Source organism: Rhodnius prolixus, unplaced genomic scaffold, assembly GCF_049639745.1.
Source record: "Rhodnius prolixus isolate KJV_2025 unplaced genomic scaffold, Rpr scaffold_2, whole genome shotgun sequence".
NCBI lineage: Eukaryota > Metazoa > Arthropoda > Insecta > Hemiptera > Reduviidae > Rhodnius > Rhodnius prolixus.
In genome coordinates, this window is record NW_027411592.1 from 679,512 (window position 1) to 701,256 (window position 21,745).

At 36.7% G+C, this 21,745-nt stretch overlaps 4 protein-coding genes across 4 annotated transcripts; all 4 read right to left on the reverse strand.

Annotated features, from left to right (window-relative positions):
- Window positions 1-4,026: 4,026 nt before the first annotated feature.
- On the reverse strand, window positions 4,027-5,653 carry LOC141448677 (ejaculatory bulb-specific protein 3-like). The gene is made up of 2 exons (XM_074117194.1): window positions 5,429-5,653; window positions 4,027-4,292 (listed from the first exon to the last, which is right to left on the reverse strand). Exons 1-2 carry the CDS (start codon window positions 5,613-5,615, stop codon window positions 4,096-4,098), a joined length of 384 nt encoding a protein of 127 aa, XP_073973295.1. The 5' UTR covers window positions 5,616-5,653; the 3' UTR covers window positions 4,027-4,095.
- A 5,218-nt stretch (window positions 5,654-10,871) lies between these two features.
- LOC141448678 (ejaculatory bulb-specific protein 3-like) lies at window positions 10,872-12,524 on the reverse strand. The gene is made up of 2 exons (XM_074117195.1): window positions 12,298-12,524; window positions 10,872-11,144 (listed from the first exon to the last, which is right to left on the reverse strand). Exons 1-2 carry the CDS (start codon window positions 12,482-12,484, stop codon window positions 10,948-10,950), a joined length of 384 nt encoding a protein of 127 aa, XP_073973296.1. The 5' UTR covers window positions 12,485-12,524; the 3' UTR covers window positions 10,872-10,947.
- A 1,442-nt stretch (window positions 12,525-13,966) lies between these two features.
- LOC141448680 (ejaculatory bulb-specific protein 3-like) lies at window positions 13,967-18,824 on the reverse strand. Its single transcript, XM_074117196.1, has 2 exons — window positions 16,338-18,824; window positions 13,967-14,466 (listed from the first exon to the last, which is right to left on the reverse strand). The coding sequence occupies exons 1-2, from the start codon at window positions 16,570-16,572 to the stop codon at window positions 14,270-14,272; spliced, it is 432 nt and encodes a 143-aa protein (XP_073973297.1). The 5' UTR covers window positions 16,573-18,824; the 3' UTR covers window positions 13,967-14,269.
- Window positions 18,825-18,932: 108 nt separating this feature from the next.
- On the reverse strand, window positions 18,933-20,867 carry LOC141448681 (ejaculatory bulb-specific protein 3-like). The gene is made up of 2 exons (XM_074117197.1): window positions 20,630-20,867; window positions 18,933-19,214 (listed from the first exon to the last, which is right to left on the reverse strand). The coding sequence occupies exons 1-2, from the start codon at window positions 20,814-20,816 to the stop codon at window positions 19,018-19,020; spliced, it is 384 nt and encodes a 127-aa protein (XP_073973298.1). The 5' UTR covers window positions 20,817-20,867; the 3' UTR covers window positions 18,933-19,017.
- Between the last annotated feature and the right edge of the window lie 878 nt (window positions 20,868-21,745).

A 21,745-nucleotide genomic window follows, 5' to 3' on the forward strand; every position in this document is an offset into this window, starting at 1 on the left:
GGCGATACCTTATTTTCGATACCAAAACGAATTCTACACATTTAAGCGTTCACAAATTTCCAGTATTGGAGGTTTACATGCACTAGCTTGTCTTTTAGAAACCTTTTCTAAATCGGGTTCTTCAAAAGTTATATTTCCGGTTGGAAGCTGAAGGAAGGAGTGAGCAAAAGGTAAATAATGAGATGATTGATGCAGCCCCAAAGCAGAGAGGAAGTAAAGAGATCGAATGAGAAACAGAAGCAGGTCCCATCCGGTCTAAGGTGCATAAATTATCTCAAACGGCAGGAAACCAGCTAACCTTACTTCCATAAGATTGTTCCTCTATAATTATGCAATTTCCTAGCAGAAGATCACCTCGAACAGGCCGGCTGGTCGTACTTGTGTTTGTTCTAAATGTCTTTTGATTTTGTTTTGTTTTTTTTTAATTTGGAGTTCTGAGCATTTAATCTTTATAATGTTATTGAACAAAAATATTAAAAACTTCATAGAATTACGTGAAAACCAGAAAAATATTTAATTTTAATTTTGTAAAACCGTATTTACAACAAAATGAGCTAGAGAGAAACCCCACCATTCCGCAACTTTAGTTTAAAGAAAATCGCCGGAAATGGTTTTTGAGAAAACGTCATCAATGTTGAAAGACATATTCAGTGGTACATCCGGTAGAGGGTAGTCGATGAAAATGTAAAGAGGTAGCTTTTGTTAAAGCTCAGTAAATATTTGAAGCTGTAAATGCGCATGTCCTAACAAACTTTAGTTTGTCCACTGACCATGTTTCTTTAAGTTCAGTAAAGTTTAGAGGAGCTGCCAATTAAAACTTGACGTTGCCTATTTACTAAACAAACTGTCAACCATTTGGCTTTAATTCCTTTGTTTGCAATTATAAAAATAAGATGTCGAAATAAATAAATTATAATAAAACCTAGATATCTGTCAAACTTATGCACTAAGAACGTCTGATGAAAATTTACAAGACGACAAAGCCGGCTACAGAATCCTGTAACCTTCACTAACCTTCGTGTCTCAACTTACAAGTAAGATAGTTGATCGCCTTTTCTGGAGCAGAACTAGCAGAGCAATCCAGCGGCTAGCTGTGAATGTTGAAGTTAGTGCACCAACCATTAGATGGCTGTTGTGGCTACTACACTGACTCCACTGGTGCAGTTTTGGCCCAAGGCGTATGGTGGGCACATTCCAGAAGTTTCGCTTGCCAGTTTCAATTCTTTTAGTATTCTAAGTTCACTACTAACATATATCTTAACAGCATAGAAACATATTGCCGCGCTCTCTACGTCATATAGTGCTGGCGTTCATCACTTAGTTCACCTACTTGACCAGAAGATACACAGACGCTTGTATTCAAGGACGTCGATAGCTTCCTCGCTAGAGAGAGGAACTGACAATTTTAAACAAGTTTAGAGGTGAGGAAAGAGAATAAAGAAGTAACATTTGGATTGGTGAGGAAATAACAATAAATTATTATTGCAAACCAGTTTATCCATGCTCTATTGCTTGTATAAAGCCAACGTAGATGTGAAACATCATTTTCCTACATTTATTCTTATCCCATTTAACCGGTCCAGTGCCATAGTAGTTATTATACCGCAGATTTCTGAAAGAACGGTCTTCTTTACTGATAGCATGTGACGGACGTTTAGTGTCAGAGCAGTTAATCGTCGCCGGAAAGTAAGATTCACTTTCCTGTAGCATTTGGAAGACGCAATGTCTTTTACAATGGTCCTTCACGACTACATTCCTTCTTTATCCTTATTTTGTCCTCAAACTCTGCTTCTAAGTCCTCCACATGGTTAAAAATCTGTATAATGAAGCTATATTTTCTTTTAGTTTATCCACTGAAAAGAGTTCCATGTGAGAAGAATGTAAACAGGATGCCAGAAAAATTGCCCACTTGAAGCCGAATGCGTACATTCAACCTTGATATTTCCTGTTATTTATTATAACATATCATTTAAATAAACATATTAATATTAATAATAATGAACATAATAACCATTTAGTCAAAGTTTTGAAGTAAATATATTATCGTAGAAGTGTATCAACAGAAAATACAACCAAATTCAAATGACCTGGAACTCTGCGATTATAAACAACCTGCGTCCGAACTGTAGAAAAGTGATTGCTACATCATATCAACAACATTGGACTTTTACTTTTTTCATTCAGAAATGAATACCTTTTGGTGGGATTTATCCAGTTGGAGCTACCACTCAATATTTTGATTAAGAAGGTGAAGCACAATTATTAGGAGTTACCAGAGTACCCCAAACAAAATTGGTTTATTTATTTAAAAACACAAAGAATACATTAACTTTATAAAAACACAAGTAAACAAGGAAAAAACTTTAACAGTAACTAAAAAGGTTGATGTCTGGTTATAAACCTGTTGCGTTGGCGCCACAACCTTTTTCCTTAATAAGCCTCTTTTATAGTTTTATCAATGACAACCATTTCTTCAGCGGAGAATTTTTGTTTTTGGCCCAGAATCAATAGACCAATAGAAAATCTCTGATAAATAAGGGAGCTTCAAAGAGAACATAGTAAGCTTGCATTACTTCTAAATGATAAATTGTTTATTTTTCTGTTCACTAACTTTTACGATGGATCTTGGATTGTCCTGAGTTGTATCACGGAACAAATAATGTCAAGTGTCTATTCATATCACCTCATCTTTGGAATATTGATCTTTTTCTCCAAACTTACAAATAGAAGCGGCATCTCGTGTACATGTGCCTAAGGCACCATTGAAAAATGGCGGAGGTAACTCTCCGCTGGAGAAAAAGGATCCACCTATTCGGACAATGTGTGCGTTATCCTGACAAATAATTCATCATATTGGTCAGCCTGGAGGTGGCAGTCCTCCTCGGCCGGATTGATGTGAATGTGCAGGCACGATGAGCTGCTTCCGGCCAATGGACAACTTTTCTCTTCAGAAGACGCTCATGAGAAGGATCTTCCTCAATTCTTAGGAGGAAGAATATATAGGAATTTTTCTTCTTTCATTAACAGTGCCTCCATTAAGCTTAATATCTCTTTTAATTTAACGGAACTTAGGAAAGATCAGAATTAAAGTTTCTACTCAAACAGCTTTGCTGAAGAAAGTAGGATGTTATACCCCACAATGTTACCATCCAAATCAATATTATTTTTCTAATTCGATATTATCTGGCATTGAATTAACCAATCACCTACTCAATTTTATGTTTATTCAATAATATATGAGGTTCAATCGTTCAGTAAAAGGCAATACCCCATATTAACATGACAAGTTGGCGGACTGGCTTTTCCTGACCCACATCAGTGCAGATCTTACTTTCCTTTCTTTTCCCTAAAATCGTACAATTCTACTTAATAATTCTTAAACCTAAACAAGTAAATAAATGTATATGATCAAATTTAAATCGATATTTTTACACGACATTTTTATTGCATATTCTGATAATTTAACAAATACCTTCGGGAGAAAAATTAGTAATAGAATCTAAACTACATTTTTCTATGAAATAATTAGTGATAAACAATTGAACAATCAGAATGCAGAGGGCAAAGGTATGAAGTGTGGGCGGTTGGATTATGCAATCAGAAGATAGAACTTTCATGGCTTCACCACGCCCATGTCTGGCGATCTTCTACCGGATTGCGATGGCTGCTAATTGAAATAAGCAATCTTTTTAGTTCATGAATAGTTTTAAAGAATCAAAATGAACCATGAAAACTTATTTATAGTTTTCGTGTACCTATTTTTTTGAAAATGTTGCCAATGATTTTTTTTTAAAGTTCAGTTTTCATTGATTCAATGCCGACCCAATTAAAAGTTAGCTAAGAAAATTGATTTCTTGAAGATTCCTACGAACTACAACCTCAAGCCTTGACTTTTCTGAGCAATCCACTGTTCTGTATCATTTAAACATCCATGGCCATTAAACATTATTGCTGGAATATCCAGTTTATAGAAAATCGTATTGCAAGTTTTCTGCGTTTCCTCTGGGGCATCTTAAGGAGGCAATATTTTAATAAAACAAATTTATTAAATAAATTAAGGATAAATAACTGAAAGACAAATAATAAGCAATGAGGTTAGACATTGATTCCGTGCTTCTTAGCCTCGGCGGCATACTTCTTGCGGTATATACCACTGGGATCAAACTTCCCTTCCAGAATGTCGAAATCAGCCCGTTTGTTCTCCAGCAAGAACTTGAACACCTTTTCAGCGCCCATCTTCTGCTTCTCGTTGCACTTGGAACATCCGGTCTTCAGCGCGTCAGGCAGGATGTCTAAAAATGTTTTACCAACATTAGAAAACCTAATAGTATTTATAAAATCTCTAATTCTGATTTAAATTTCAATTTTTCTTAACACTTATAAGAGGAAGTATTTCAATCGTGTGACCTTTGCGATATATTGGTCTCTCACAGAAATCATAGGTTTCAGGTCCTCTGAGTCTGAAATATCTGGTCGAACACTTATACGATTTATTCTTATTGCAGTACTTACAGATGTAATAACTTCTCCCCCCGGATCTGCATTTTCCTTAGAGAAAACGTTTCAATAAAAATTTGTAGCTCGACATGAGCTTTCTAAGTTTAAAGAAAAATGGCGGACCTATTTTAGTGGGATTCGTGCACAAGTGGAAACTTCTCTAAAGGTACAGTCCGTCCTCCTGGCAAATGATGGTAAAAACATTTTCTTCGATTTTAGTAAAACGTTTTCCGAAAAAGTGGCAAGGAAACAGGAAGTACTTTCCTTGAAGCGGCTTTTTCCACTCTTACCTATTACTGAGCAGAATCAATCGCATAGATTTTCTAGTTTTGTATTTTTAACGGAAAAAGACGTTTTCAGTACTAAAAGTGTTTAACTTCACTAACTCTTGGTGATTGTTCTGAAAGAAATGATGGACTTCTATTCATGTTATTCATGTTCGATGGGATTAAACAAAACGGATATGGAATTTTCCTTTTACTTTTCCACTTGGCAACCCGCACCATTCACTGCCCATCTGACTGAGTAGAAACTTCGCGAGTTGGAGGAGAGTCCGTCCGTTAGAAAGATGGTATCAAGTCTCACATCAGTCCTGGCCACAAAAGGTGGACTAAGAACATTACTGTAAACAAACTTGGCAGCATATAGCAACATAACCTGCCTCGCATATAGCAACATAACCTGCCTCGCATATAGCAACAAAATTTTCAATTGTTCGTCAAGCCCTGTCCAAAGAGGGGTGGCAAAGAATTTATCCGGTATAACTGTACACACTTTTCTCAATCTCCCAGACCTGCTGCGATGGCTGAAATCAACGACATTGCCAAATATGATTTCATTAAAACTAAGACTTTTTACAGAAAAGAAAATCGGTATTATTAGGAGTTCTTAATTCACAAACTTTCCACTAGATTGTCGTAAACAATCTCACCTCTGAGCTCCTTGCCATCTGGAGTACACTTGGCGTCGTGAGCAAGGCAGTCGAAGTATTTCTTGTAGACTCTCGGATTGTTCAAGATCTCGTCCAGGTCGATGTTGTCGTACTTGGTGGTGTAGGTGCTGGCCGCCCAGGCGCATCCTACCACCAATAGAGTAAGGAAGATTGTTGTTCTGAACATGTTGTCGAGTTGATCGCACTAATTTCCGGTGCCCAGGTATGGCTCACTATTTATAGAAGGTTGCATACCCCTCCACTGATCGGCCTTCCTCTGCAGCGCCCAGAGGTCACCCACACTCAGATGCAGTGCAATAACGCACAAGGATTTCCCCGAGTAGCTAAGCTAATTCTTATTTATTAGTGTACATGCGCTGAATCAAATATTACGCTCACCTTAAATTAAATAATTATGCTAGCTCCACAGTCGCAAGAAACACAATAATCAAACCTCCTTAAATTAGGAGTAAAAGATCTTCAAGAGAGTGAGAGAGGCTGAGGATGGTTTGCCAGGTAGATGGACAAAGCAAGAACATGGCGCGCTCCTAGTCTGTGCAGAAAATATAATTCCGCAGGGCATGCGTGCCTTTAAAATTAGCTAGTAATTTGTTTGGTGTTGTTTAAGGTTGCCAATTTTTATGTTTGTGTTTCAATAAAATCGAGTATTAGTTAAAACTGTGAACGAAAAACTACTTTTAAGGGAGAGTAATCGCGATGCTCTTTCTCCAATTGGGAAGTCCTGTAATCCCCCAGTTCACTTACTCTTTTTTTCTTCCAAGAGGAAACACTGTAATTTCTTTTACCGCACTTTAGAAGAGTAATGTAATAGCAGACCATTTCCTCTTACTTCTCTGAAGAGGAAATCGTGTAATCGCAACTTCATTTCTTCTGTTCCACTTTGAGCCCACTAGGTACCCAAAGGTGATGGTTGTGGAAGGGTCAGTGTACTGGAGAAAATAAGTACTTCTTCTGTCTTCCACTCTTATACCCAATTTACCTACCCTTTGAACCCCTACATCTTCTTCCCACCAACTTGGTATTAGTTAAAAATACCCAATGACTATTATCAATTTCCTTTTACCAAAATCCTATTTAACTAAGAATACCTTCCTCTTATATTAGAAACCTTTTCCCAAAAAATGGTTTTAGAAGAGTTCTTTTGGGATAACAACTCTAAGCATTCTTTTAAAATATGTATCTTTCCCGAAGTTTCTTCACTTCTGCCGCCTACACAATAAGATTATAAAGTTATAATGAAAGCATAGCTTATTTCAAACGTAAAGAAAGTCTGGGAAATGGAAATGCAATTTTACAGAATAGAGTTTTGTAAGTTTTGAAATTTTCTGGAACCAGCTTTATCGATTAATACTAAAGTTAAAATGATAATATTTTATGAATATTTATTTATTTAATTTGAAAAATTAAAAAAAAAATGAATTCAGTTTAAGATTCCGGAAAATCTATGACTTTAACATCAAATGTAGTCTGCTTAGGTGTCAACAATCATAGGGCATCAATAGAAACATCCGGCCTAATTCAGCCTCAAAATACTCTCGATATCCCAACATTTATAAAGAGAGAAAATATGTCCAAAGTATAAATATAAATTCTGTAAAAGAGAAAATATGTCCAAAGCGTACACTAATTTCCTTAACATTCTGTTTGAAAAGTAATGTAGAAGGTGCACCAATCGACTAGTACCTAACATTTGATTCATCATATGTATGTACATCTGGTTGTTGGAAAAACTATTCGTGTAAACATTGTTCCAGAATTTATTTTTTAACCTAATTAACTGATTCTTGTTAGTATTTTTTAAGTTCATCATCAATTACTCGGCTTGAGCACGGCTTTCATTTGATGTGCCCCACTACGCAGATATTTTACGCTGCCCGCGCTGGCAAGGAAAGGATATACCACCCAAAAAAAGAGACCATTTGAACGCTCTCTTTGTGCTTCGTGCAAGCTCGCTCGCGTTTTTATTGTTAATTGATTGTTTCGGCTGTTTTCACTTAAGAATGATACTTAGTCGATTGCATGTTTAAGCCTTCTGATTTCGAACATTAAATGTTATTTATGTTGAGTCAAAGTTGAGTGTTATCTGTATTTAACCATAACCCCAAACATATTAATCCTTACAGAAAACAATATGAACATAACATAAAACTGCACCCATTGCATTCTGGGTTTTACTTACCAGATCTATGTAATTATTACAATAATTTATTTATTTAATATTTTTTTAAAAAAAGGGTACCATTTGCCATCCTCTAGATAAGCATATAGTACTAAATTGCTAAGTTACCTATCTGTAAATAAACTTGTTGTTTATTTAAATCTACGATTTGAAGAGACAGTTGTGGTGTAGAGGTTATAAAAAGACGGTTACACATACAAGGAAAGTAATAGAATAAACACAATAGACATTTCAACGTTTATATTCCATTGTTTTCTGTACTCAACAACAGTATTGATTAATAATGGACCCATTAATGTGCCACTTAGTAAGACTGAAGATGTCTTTCGGCTCCTAAAAAGTTAGTCTCAGTGAGTTAGTCGTAAGTAGTAAACAACTGCGGAAGCTGTGAGTCTTAAACTGCCTTCAATAGAATCTATTTATAACAATGAACTTTTTTGGTACAAATTCCAAGTTTGAAGTAACCTTGAAACTGCTGTAAGAGGAAGTGGACTGACTGGTCGAGCCGGAATTTATCAACTCGCATCACTGTACCACATTTTCTTAGTAAATGCATTTTCTTTGAAAAGTAATAGAAGGTAATAAGTGAAAAATTAAAAGTAGTTGATTGTGGAGGGGCCCCGCATTTCAAGTTTGCTCTGAGTCCCGCAAATGCCAGGATTCTAGCTTTTCGAACTGCGTCATTTCCCATGAATCGCTGTGACGCACTGTTAACTGCAAATTTTCCTACAAGCGCCACTTTATTAAATACATAAACATATTAATATATTCATTGTCTGTGGGCGTGTTGCAAGGTGATCATGCATTAATTCCAGTAATTGTTTTGAGTGAGGTGTGCGCTGTAAAGTTGTCGATTGATCTAACAACTTATTTTACTAATAGACATTAGACAAACAATCTTATTAATTAATTCTTTACGTCGCCAATGTTTGCGTATGAGGGAAGGACCTGTCCTCCTGGCGAAGGACCGGTGCCAACTTGTCTCTATTTTTATAGTCTCAGAACTGACAGTCGCCTTGAACTTGTTCTTCCGACCCGGTTTGTACAACATTTGCATTTCGTAGAACTGAAACACCATAGCATGGACGTTTCCATCCACAAAGATAAAGTTTCCGATGTCAAACAAGGTCACAAATTTCGTCACGTTTTTTTCAAACGTGCTTGTTTGATTTAAATTACTTCTTCTGAAGGCTGGAAGCAAAACAACAAATTGGAATTGACCAATTAATGTCGGCTATTTTTTGCCTTCAATGGGAACACTGTTAGAAAAAGAATTTTCTCGAGAAATATGTGTTTGTCTGAAAGTGCCGTGAGTTTGAAAACTTGAATTTCTCTTGAAGCAGTTTATAAATTTACTTAAAACTAAACTTAAAAACATATCCAGCCCGCCTATGCACTGTAAGACAATCAAAGCGCACTTTCAGATTTGTCAGAAAGAACTTAAGCTGATTCAGGTTCTTTCGGCCTCACTTCATGTAGTTTTGAAATTTCCAAGTAGTTGATTGGGCTTGTAATCCATTTATATTGACGTAATTCAGTTTTTACTTCTGGAACAACCAATTTTTACTTTACTTAAAACATTTAAAAAGATTTTTTAACAAATAAAAGGAAATGGAACTTAGATACACGTCAGTCTAGGAAATGTTTTCTTGTTATACGAAATTAAAAGTGGATTAGTAACCTCTCAAACTTTCTTTTTGTTTTATTCAAAAAGAAGTATAATAATCAGAAAAGTTTTGTTAAAAAGCTTAGCAATTTTTAGGCAAAATTAATTGTTAAAATTATATAAAAAGCCAGAAATAAGAAGAGAATATTTATCCACAATATCCTATCAAAATAAAAATAATTCATAAAACAAAACTGTTTAGATTAAAACGATAAGTTTGTATCTGTGCAGTAGTATACCTTAGTGGAAGTTGAAATTTAACGATTTTAGGTTACATTTCAATTAGCAAATTTGTGTAGCAAAATCTTGCTTAATCTCAGAACTCTTTGAAAATTTGTTCTATTGATGAAGAATTCTTATAATTGAATGATTGAGTGAAATATCAAAATTAGAAATTCACTGGTGAAGGAAACAAAACAGAGTGGCTTTTAGAGAACGAAGTACTAACCCAAGTCATATGTTAAAGGAGTACATCGCCAGCTAGTGATTGAATCGCAATCAAGCTGATCGTAAGTGACCTTTTCCCTCCTCTGACAAGAATACTTAAGAGTTTAGGATGTAAGAGAAAGTAGAGTGTTCGTACTGAGGGAAGTTCCGATGTGGCGCTTACGATGTCAGCAATTGCTTCTAAATTCTGTTTAGACTTCCATATTGCAAAACCTGCCTTTCTATATTGAGTACCGCACAAAAACGGTTTGTTTCGAAGAATATCTGAGGTACCTCAGTCTAGAAGATGCGCCACTGCCAGCCAGATCATTGCTAACATGTACGATAATTTCAATTTGCCACCCTGCTGAACTGTATGATTCTTTTGAAAGCTTATAAATTCCAATGTATTGGAATGGGATCAGCAGTGTTTTTCGAAGAAAGAACTGTAATTAAAAAAACGAAATATAGAAAGACTGTCCAATTTAACATTATTGACAATTACGGTCATTCTGTGAAGAACTAGAGGAACGTTTATGTTCAGAAAGAAGACGGCAGATTCCGAAGTTTCAAACCTGTGATTCTGTTTTCGGCTTCTTATTGTCTCTATTTTTAACTCACTCAAAACCCTGCTCAGATACCTTAGATTCACTTTTTTTTTTTTTTTAATGTACTTGACTAAATTGAAGTGTATTCATCAGTTCCAAATTATTGTTTCAATTTCAGAAGTACCGTTCAATGTACCAGAAAAGAAACAGTTAAGTGTAAAAGGAATGATATCCAAGGTCCCGCGAGGTGAAGAAAAGTTATCGTTTGAAGTAAATATCTCAGAGCCATGATACTGAGCAGATGTGGTTATTGCAGTCCAGTACCTTCTTGGAGGATGCACTGGACCAACAAAGTTAATAACCTGCTGGAAGTGGTGGCCTCAGAACTCTGAGGGCAACTTTGTTTACCCTAGTCATTTGTTATTCCAATTATACGAGCCTTTCGCCTTCAGAAATAAAACTTTAGGATTTGAAATGGTTCAAGCATCTGGAAAATAGATATGAGCTCGGCCGACCTTATTGCTGCCGCTGTACTCTCTAGGCGTCCCAATTGCAAACCAGATCTGGAGCATTTCAATAAATAAACTGACACTAGCTCGCTCATTACATAATATCTACAATATTTATTTAAATACAAACGTTTTTATACAATGAAATAATTAACAGAGAACGTGATTTTTTAAACATTGATTCCATGTTTCTTGGCCTCGGCTGAGTACTTCTTGCGGTAGGTGCCGCTGGGGTCGTACTTCTCCTCCAGAATGTTGAAGTCGGCGCGCCTCTTCTCCAGCAAGAACTTGATGACCTTCTCGGCACCAGCCTTCTGTTTCTCGTTGCACTTGGAACACCCGGTCTTCAGCGCATCAGGCAGCACTTCTGCAATTAGTTAAACAAAATTAAAGCACACTGTGAAGGAAGCTAGAATTCACTTTTCCTCCTGTTAAGATTACAGCCATTTCCAACCCTATGACTTGGTCCGGAACCCCCAAGTCTCCCTGCACATATAATCCAGTTTCTTTCTAAAAGAGTTCCCTTCAAACTTGGCAATCTCCCTGAACACACACAGGTTTATTTCTTTTACTGTGTAATCTATCTACGAGTTAATTCACTCAATTCCGGTGGGAGGATAGGATCGCTCAAGCGCCAGGCATTAATCTATCGTCACTTAGTATTAACTACTGTAACTAGTATTTAGTATTAATAGAAATCAAATTTGTGGCCCACTTTCCGAATTTGACATGGGGCCGAAATATCTTTACCGGAAGCAGAACTTAACGTTAGAGATTTTTGAATTTTTTTTAAGGTTAAAACGGCTCAACAGCTGTTCTTTGAACTTGAAATATTCAAAGCTCAGCTGTAGATCGATATGTAATATTTCTCCAGAAAAATTCGATTACTAGATCGAGAATAGTTTTGGTAGAGAGGGTGGGTGGGCACTCATATTGTGGGTGTGCCTGCATAGAGTGAAGCTTGTGATAGATGCGAATGTATCGACTTCCGATTTTATGACTTCCTTCGAGGACAAAGAAAAACGTGAGAGTTTGGTTTAAACATGTTTTAAATATACATTTGCAAACAGTTCGTACACAGTTTTTGGCAGTTTTTTTACTAAATTTGTCTACTGGCCAAGTGTTGTATTGGACCAGCATTTACAATTTTCTTAAAACATCGTTTCGCCAAAACCGCAGCTTCTCGAGGTTAGAGTTTTGGCTCAACACAGCAATCGTTCGCAAAATCTTTTAATGTTCTTAGATATTGAATAGACGATTAAATGTGCACTTCATAGAACAAAGCATGACAGTTTTCGAATAAACTTAACGAATAAAATCTGGGAAAAAGATTCAAATAAAAGTTATAGAAATTAAAGCCGAGAAGCAGTCTCAATGTTTGATAAACATTTTCGAAACCGATTACTAGAAAATTGAAGGAAAAGCTTTCGAAAATAACCTCAAAGACAGACACATTTCCCATTAAGGTGGAATTTGGCCAGCATCTTAGTTTCAGTAATACTGTACGGGGAACGCCTTACCTCTGAGTTCTTTGCCGTCCGGAGTACACTTGGTGTTGTAGGCAAGACAGTCAAAATACTTCTTGTAGACTCTCGGATTATTTAAGATCTCGTCCAGGTCGATGTTGTCATACTTGGTGGTGTAGGTGCTGGCCGCCCAGGCGCATCCTACCACCAATAGAGTGAGGAAAGCTACTGTCCTGAACATTGTGACCACTGATTGAACTTGCGATGGTCGGTGATTGTCTCGGTATATATACAGAAAAGCGAATTGCACTGCACTGCCCCCACTCAACCGCCAGAAGCCCGATGAGGTCATCGCAGAAGCAGGAGGAGTGCAGCTCGCTACGTCAAGAAATGCGCACCTTGGGGTCTACCGCAGATTAATCTTAATAGCCGGCTATTAATTGTTGAATTGATTACAAATGAATACTTATTTCGATTTTTAGTCGATTGGCTATTAGTGTTTCGTACTGATTGTAAAACTAAAACTCAGTTTATAGGTCCGGGTTGGTTTATTCATAATTACAACCACCAATTTGAATTTCATTTTTTAGTTTTTAGATTTTTCTATTTTTTCAGCAAAGGTCATGAATCTAAACTCGGTATCCTCATTCTAAATTTGTGGTTCTAAAACTATTATTTAAATTTGCTAAGGAAATAGTTGCTCTAACCTCACTTTGACTCTAAAATTTCCTTCCTCTTGAAACTGGAGACAATGATTCCACTGCGGCTACAATTATTAGTTCACCGCAATTCGTATTAACCTCAATGTTAAGCTTTAACTAAACACTGTTCATTGAACTTTTCTACGAACCATGAAGGTTCTAATGTAGACAATTACCTTTTTAGACTATTTGGTGGTTATCTCTTGACCCATTTGTGCCAACTGAAATACGTGTCCCCAAGTTAGCGTAGTGGTCAGGTTATTACATCTAGCAAAAAAAGAAAAAGAAAGCACTAGTAACCTTCAACTGGTAGAATACTGTTTACTAAAAAGGTTATATCATCGAAAAATCTATTTAAACGCAGAAAGTATAGATCAGAAGTGTCATACATATTTTCAACTTTTATTATTATTTATTAATGCTGTAACTTGAATATATTCAACATATTTATTGCAATGTCAGTAAAGTGGAGGGATAACGTCATCACAGCAAGAATTTTTTTCTTATAACCATTAGTATTTTGTTAGCGAAAGTTATAGAAGGCAGTGAAAAATTTAAGATCGTTATAAACTTTTCTTTTTATTTCTATTATTCTTTCTAGAATAAACAAAATACCAAAAAACGAAAGTCGCCGGATCTCCACTTCGGAGTAAAATTGGAGATACCAACAGAACCTGTACGAAACTTGGAGATCTAAATCTCAGAATCTAAAACACCTCTTTACTGGAAGGATTCTTCAGTCCACATAGTAGATCTAAAAGTGTACTTTTTCTGAAAAGGTGCCGTGACCAGAAGTGCATATTTGGTATAAGCAGCGGCGATTTAGGATCAAATGAAATAATCATATTTAGTGATCAACAAGAAAAATTACTTTTTCTAGCGAGTAGCCATACGATCGATCTCAAAACGGAAATGCTGGTAATTGTTCTTAATTAAAAATCCACCCAATTGCTATGTGTGGAGAGAAAGTGGCTTTCAGAATTGACCATCATGACTCAAAATCCAAAAATAGCTGAATTGTCAAAAAAAAAAAAAAAAAAAATTGTATTTAGGTGCTTCCAAATGAAGTAACAATTAGCATTTTGCCAAATCCCAGTGACCGAACATTGTAGATTGTATTAGAAGGGCGGTTCCACCAAAAAGCAGAAGGAATGCAGGCAATCAAAAATTCCCATTGTTCCCCTAGTCACTGAACATGAATATGGCTCGAAGATACACAGTTTGCAGGAATGGGACATGCATGAAGAACATGTCATATTATTAATTAAATTCTTTATCCAGATACAGGAAGTTTATTATTAGTAAAACATGTATCCATAAACACATTAAACATTGATTCCATATTTTTTGGCCTCTGCAGAGTACTTGTGGCGGTAGATACCACTAGGGTCGTACTTCTCTTCCAGGATGTCGAAGTCAGCTCGTTTCCTCTCCAACAAGAACCTGATCACCTTCTCGGCTCCTGCCTTCTGCTTCGCACTGCACTTGGAGCAGCCCGTCTTCAGAGCGTCCGGCAGGATATCTGCAAACGTTGAGCAAACATCTGCGTAACATCTAATTTTTTTTTGTAAGAATATTAAAAAAAAGTATTAGCGAGTATCTGTTTCTTCAGTCAGATTTCTATATTTACAACGTCCTATATTTACAACGTGTTTTAGGGTATATTGTTCTTATAAAAACGCCATTGTAAACCTTTCTGTAGTTTTGTAGTTTAGGTTTAGGTTCATTTCTAGTGAAAAGCAATATCTAAAATTTAATAAGATTAGAATTGCAGTTGGTTCTTTCCCTTAATGTCGTGAGAGAAAGGAAAAAGAATTGAAAATGGTAAAAGGTGGGCGACCCATGGGACTGCCTCGGCCCAAATAGCCTTTCGGCTTTCTGTTAGGAATAAATATTAAATCGCGTCAAATATGGAGTTATTAGCAGTATATCTGTGAGGTAGAGAAATGGTTTGAATGTGGGTGAGCCCACTTAAAACGAAAAGTCAGAGGAAAGTTTTTCTTCGAATACCTCAGGGTCCGGACAGGAACTTGGTGAAGGACAGTAAGTTATCCTTCAAACGGAACTTCCATTTCAAGATTGCATTTTTCTCTTCTTTGAGATTTTCTGAAAAACGACCAGAATAATTTTCACATAATTGGACCTACTTACTCTACATCCTTTAGGTGAGAGATGCTGCAATCTCCTCGCAAAGAAATTATCATGTCGTTCAGAGCTTTACGATAGCTCACTAATGGGCGAGATCACTGCTCTTTGAGGCGCTTTGTTTGAATAAAAGGATAAGAATAACATTTGGCGTAACTATGGCAAAAGGTAAACAAAGATGTGTGAATTGTAGCGTAGGAAATTCAACTGAGTTCTTCGCACTGAACACTTGCCCATTTATGGTTTGATTTGGGTGCATTTAGGAAAATTAGTTGTTGGAGAAAGGTGCGTTAAGTGATTGGAACTCAATAATCGATTGGTCACCATGAATGAATTAACTGTTGCAAATCAATGTCGTCACCGAACGCCTTGTATCGATAGAGTTGGTAAGCGTTCACATTGGCGCCAGTTACGTAGTAGTTACTACAGTTAGCGGCATAGATTGGGCACATTGCCTGCTGCATGGCGGCTTACTGGTCGTTCTTCACCAGCGAGGACAGAATGGTGATTTGCTATGGCTTTTTCTGTTTACATACGAGCACTTCGAGGAGTCTCACTCTTAAGGATATCCTTTAATCTTGCATTATTACTTCCTTAGTCTAGTTTCGGGAACATTTTTACAAAAAAAAAGTCTATATTATCTGTTCCAGGGATCTGCAACATTAGGCCCCCTTTTAAGATACCAGAGAACTGCAATTTTAGAATCCCCTTTAGAGTGTCACTTCACAATATTGTATTATTCGTCACCTTTTTAATATTAAGAGAGGTTAGTAGCATTGCTGGAATTGCTAGCAGCAAGTAGGTCGCCTATCCGGAAGTACCCCTTAACAGAATAGGTTTCTTAAGGATTACGTTGGTCGCGCTAACTGCTATTATTGAACACTATTACTATTATTTAGAAAACCCCCCGGAAATGATGATTATTGGGATTTCGGGCGCGATAAATGTACGTTGATAACAGGTTTCCGAATGTGAAGGTACCGCAGCAGATAGATGGTGGATAGATCTACTCATTTAGTGTACGTACTGCCGGAAGATAATTCTATGCTCATTAATACTTCTCAGCTAGTGGTAACTTAAGTTCCTTGAAATTCAGTTAGAGTAATAAATGTGTCCAATACTGTCGGACACATATCAATCGGCCACCAAACAAACAAACGTATAACACCTATCTCTGGATATAAAAATATAGAGTTCATTGATTTCAGAAGCGCTTTGTGAAGAGGGGAGCTCCACGTTATGACTCACCTCTTAGCTCCTTGCCATCCGGAGTACACTTGGCGTTATGGACCAGACAGTCGAAGTACTTCTTGTAGATCCTCTGGTTGTTCAAGATCTCATCCAGGTCGATGTTGTCGTACTTGGTGGTGTAGGTGCTGGCCGTCCAGACGCACCCAACTGTCAGCAGAGCGAGGAAGACTGCCGTCCTGTACATGGTTGTCGTGTTGGTCATGCTAGTAGGTAGTTTCAGGCCTCCAGGCATTCTCACTATTTATAGAAGGTTGGTTGGCCACCTCTAAAAATACCTCCACCGCCGTTTTATAACCATTTCGACACCTTCACTTTTACACAGAGGAGAACTACTACTTCTATGATACTACAGTATCACAGATTACAGTTCTCTGGTGCGAAACCAAGATTATTGCTGGTTTTATTAACTCTATAGTTCCATTTATTTTAGTACAATGGAGTTTGCTTTTAATTTTTTTTCTCTTAAGAAGATTTGCAATCAATTCAAGTTTCAAAACCAAATTCTAGGATTCATCAATGGAATTACCTTCATTTTCAAAGTTCAATTCTTTTATTGTTCTGTATAAATCGATTGTTGGACGAACAATAGAATACGCGTGGTAGCGGTCTACCCGCTCTCCACCATATGGAGGAAATTCTCTGGTCCAGGGTACTGGTGCCTCTAGTACAATTCTTTTTCTCGAAAACCTTGTTGGATCTAGCTCTTCCGCAAGGTAAAATAATGCTATTGTATTTGCATAAAATTAGTTTTATATTCTTCATAGACTGTGTTCTCTTGACTTTCATTCTAAAGATATCCAACAGCAATTAACTGTTTCCAAGCAAACTGGAATCTCTGACAGCCTCCGATAGGCAGCAATAGTGCCTCTTGGATAGTATACAAAGTTATTAAATCAATCAACTTGATTAAGTGGTGCTTTCGATGAATAAAGAGATAATTAGCAAATTGCCGGTGACGTCAGAAACCGAAGGCCACTCTACTATTTAGTTTATTTATGTCTTTATTATTTACTTATCTTTAATTCTTTCTACTTACAACTTTTTAATAGAAACATTAAAACAAGTTAAATGGCAATCTCAACTTAGAGGTACTTCTATTCCTTTTATTTACCATTTCTTCATAAATAGGGGGAATCAGGCCGCTGTTACTTCCCCTTTCCCCTCACAGACAAAGTGCAGCCATCGTCATCTGAAATATCCTGTATCAGAGGCTGTTCCCATGCACACTGTTGGGATTACAAATTTACTAATTTTTCTTCTGGTCATTTAAGTGCAACGGTCTAACATCCTCAGGAATTTGATTACAAATTCAATGCTGTAAGTCAAAATAAGAGTAAGTCTTGATTATATTAGTCTTGCAGAAAGTAAATGTTTTTTTTTTTTTGCTCCTTGTACAGTAAAAATGTTTGCCACATCAGATTTCCTGATTGAATTATTTTTCTGATTTTTTATTGCCAACTTAAAAACATACAGTGTTGGCAAAGTCATTATAATAAACTGTTAAAGGGCCCCCACTATCACGAACTATTTTTCGCATCATTGTACATTAACTACTTTCTTTTGCAATTTGAATATTATAGAAGCTTAACTTGAATATTAAAGTGTGGCTTCCCACATCTCGATCACTGCAAAATAGGCCATTCTCAAACATTTACAGAAATCTCCTCCCTGTATTTACTCAATAAATAAATTTACCTGAGACAGCTTTTTGCTCAGTTTATTTAAGAGAATTCTCCATGAAAGGTGACTGGCCAACGTCATTCTCAAAAACATGCCGTTTCCTTTGCTTAGGCGCCACGGTAGCCGAGCGGTTAAGAGGCGAGACCTGCAAAGCTAATGTGTATTGTGGTACTGGGTTCGATTCCCGGTCTTATGCCTTGGATTTTATTTAATGGTTAATAAAAAGAAATATACAGTAAAGTATGTTTACTAGTCGCCTCCGTTCACGACACCTAATTGGTAGTTGGACGTAAAGCGCGCCTGAAAAAACAGGCAATTACTACTACCTTTGCCTTACAATTTTCTTAATTGCTGAATTTAGTGTTTTTAGATTTAGCTTCGTTCAATAACATATCAGCTGATTCGTTTTCAGCCAATGTTCTGTTCAGAAGTAACTCTACTGTTCCAGAATACTTTCTACCCCATGTTACCTAGATATTTTGATGAAGTATTTTGATTTCCTTTATCTTGGGAGCTGAGACGCTCGACGAGGAAACATAAATCGCCTCAGTTATTGAGTAGTAAGTAACTATTAGTGAAGTAAATTATAGTGGATAAACAACAAAACCAGTTTAATTGGTTCCCCTCTATTTTAAGAAAGAGCATTTTAAATTTGGAACGCCTGGGAAACTGCGAGCTAAGTGAGAGCTTTTTGTTTATGTAAATTAATTTATGTTGTTTATTTTATTGCACCTGTAATATTGTAACCTCTGTGAATCATCGTGGCTACTTTACTTCTGACGTACTAGTTTCATTCACTAAGATTCAAGAAGACAAAAAGCCCCACTCTCGCTAGAAATGTGTTTAAGATAAACAACAAACTGAAAGTGGATACAATGAAGCACTTGATACAAAAGAAACGACACAAACAGATTTTAGGGATAATTTTTTATTTATTTCTATTGAAAATTATATTACAAATAAATTAAGTTTGGACAATAAATATGTAAACAGAAAGTTAAACATGGACTCCGTGTTTCTTAGCTTCTTGGGCGTACTTTTTGCGGTAGATGCCGGTTGGGTCAAACTGCCTCTCCAGAACTTCGTAGTCGTCGCGTTTGTTATCCAACAAATATTTGAAAACTTTCTCTGAACCGACCTTCTGCTTTTCAGTGCACTTGGAACAGGCAGTTTTCAGAGCGTCTGGCAGGATGTCTGCAAAAAAAATTATGTTAATGTACTTCAAGAAAAATTTAGTTCGTTTGAGGCACAACCTTCTCTTGTGTAATTATTGCTATGGTAACGATGGACAAATTATTAAGTGTTTACTTCCTTTAGTAGATTCATTTCATTACATTGAACAAGAATAATGTAGATTTCGTTTAGTGGAACTTACGAATAACAAATTTCCACATAACCTTATCTTCATAAAAAAGCTATCAAAACCTAATTTGACCGTATTTGAGTAAAGGTGGATATTTATATAGATTTAGTCAATCACTGACCTATTTTAAAAACATTTTCTTAGTTAACACTGTATTTCCAGTGATAACGCAAAATTATTATGAAAATTTACGAGGGTAAGAGAATTTAAACAAAGCTGCTCAAGCTCAGCACCGTTTGAAATCTTGCTGAAAGCTTCTTTAAGTCAAATGGGAGATCGTTTCATAATCGAATGTGGATCGAATCATTTCATCAAACGTGTGATGAAAAATAGATCTACTACGTAATCCAAATTGCTTGAGGTTATATTTTAGAGAAATGTTTAACCATTTATTTTCTTTGTTAGTTTAAGGTTATTCTCAACCCATTTCTGTTTTTAAGTAATATTTCGTGAACTTGTGAACATTATTTCTCTTTTAAATGGTCGTATTTTGATAATAAGCAATAATGAGTGACCGAGAACAATTTAAAAACAGTTTATCAGCATTATAAATATTACTCTCCATAAAATACGTAAATTTGAAACCAAAAATGTCATCTTAATGTGCCACTTATGGTAACAACTTGAAAACTATCTCCTCAAGATTACCAACTTGATATATTTATTGCTTCCAATTATTTTTCTCTGCACTAATACAACCCCAAGATTATTCGCAATATAATCACATTCTCTAGCATGTGTAGGTGCAGGAAATTTACCGTACGTAGGACAAAAGTAAACGTTTTTCTGTAAATACCTTTTTTGATCATTACCGCAAAATATTCAGGTTTTAAAAAAATCGTAACCTTTTTCAAAATCTACACCCAAAGGAAATAGAAATTTGTAAGTTCCTCAGAGTTTTCGTTTTTGTGGTAGAGTTACTCACACATCATTTTACGAACTCAACGAACATTAAAATGGATATTTGTCTTGGTGAAATCTTTTTTGTTTTCATAATTTAGCGTGACCAGTAATCCTCGCCGATATTCACTAGTAAACCTTGTCCAGTCTGTCCATCCCCTGGTGGCACTTAGGTGAAATAATTCTAATTTTCTGCGATCTTACATCAAAACTTTCCGTTAGGAATTGCATTTCCAAAATGGGCCAAGATCGAAGACTTGGTAGAGAATGTTCTAGCACCCTTAAGCTAATTGATAATTTATAATTGACTTTAATTACGGTTATCAAGACAATTAAAAAACCTCACCCCTGAGCTCCTTGCCATCCGGAGTACATTGGATGTTGTGGGCCAGACAGTCAAAGTACTTCTTGTAGATCCTTGGATTTTTCAAGATCTCGTCCAGATCGATGTTGTCGTACTTGGTGGTGTAGGTGCTGGCCGCCCAGGCGCATCCTACCACCAATAGAGTGAGGAAGATTGTTGTTCTGAACATGTTGTCGTGTTGATTGTGATCACGGAATTAGTTTCACCGGAGACCAGTTAGTTCTGTATATATAGAATAAGAAAGCGACGCCCCACTACTCTGACCTTTTTGCTCCAGCTGAGATGCTGAGGTCACAATCCAAATAAAACAACCGCAGGAATTCCCCCAAAGCGGTGGTTAATAGAACTTGTTGATTCTTAGAGCCAATGTTTTTGCATAAATATTAGTTTCTCAGGGGAGGGATTAGCTATGCGGTTCGCGTACTGGACTCCCACGCTGAGGTCCCGGGTTCGAATCCAGCTGCTGACTCATAGATTTTCTCTTCCTAGGAGCTTCTTACAGCTCACTGTCCGGTGATGGACAGTGTTGTCTGAAACGAGAGAACACTGTCCGGAGGCCGGCAGTGCACTGAAAAAAGCTCGGGGCGCCAATAACCTTAGATGTTAACACGCCTTAAATCATTAAAAAAAAAATAGTTTCTCTTATCTAAGAGAAGTGGCTATTCTCCTAAAACTTCTCTCACAGCGATTGTTACCATTATGACTTAGCCATAAAACTAACCGCCAAACTGCACATCAGTTGGCCGTAGGTCTCTTGAATAGAGGCCGTGCTTGAGGCTCAAAACTTGGAAAATCGTTAAACCGTAAGGAAGGTCAAACTCAAATCAGCTTTGTTCGCGCGCCCAGAGAATCCACAAGTACTGTACAAATCGCTCCTCTAGAGGAATCACTTCACTGAATTTTGGTCCCCCGTTTTTAGGGAATTCTCGAAAATGGCTTTGATGGTTTGATGGTATTTATGTTCATTCAGATCTAGGAAGTCTGGTCGAATCATTCTGCGCATGCGTAAGAGAAGAAATGTGATATTTGAGTAGAGCTCATTTTTGAAAATTTGATCCGTCGACTTACTTTCTTTGAGGTGAAGTGAGCTGAGTTTCT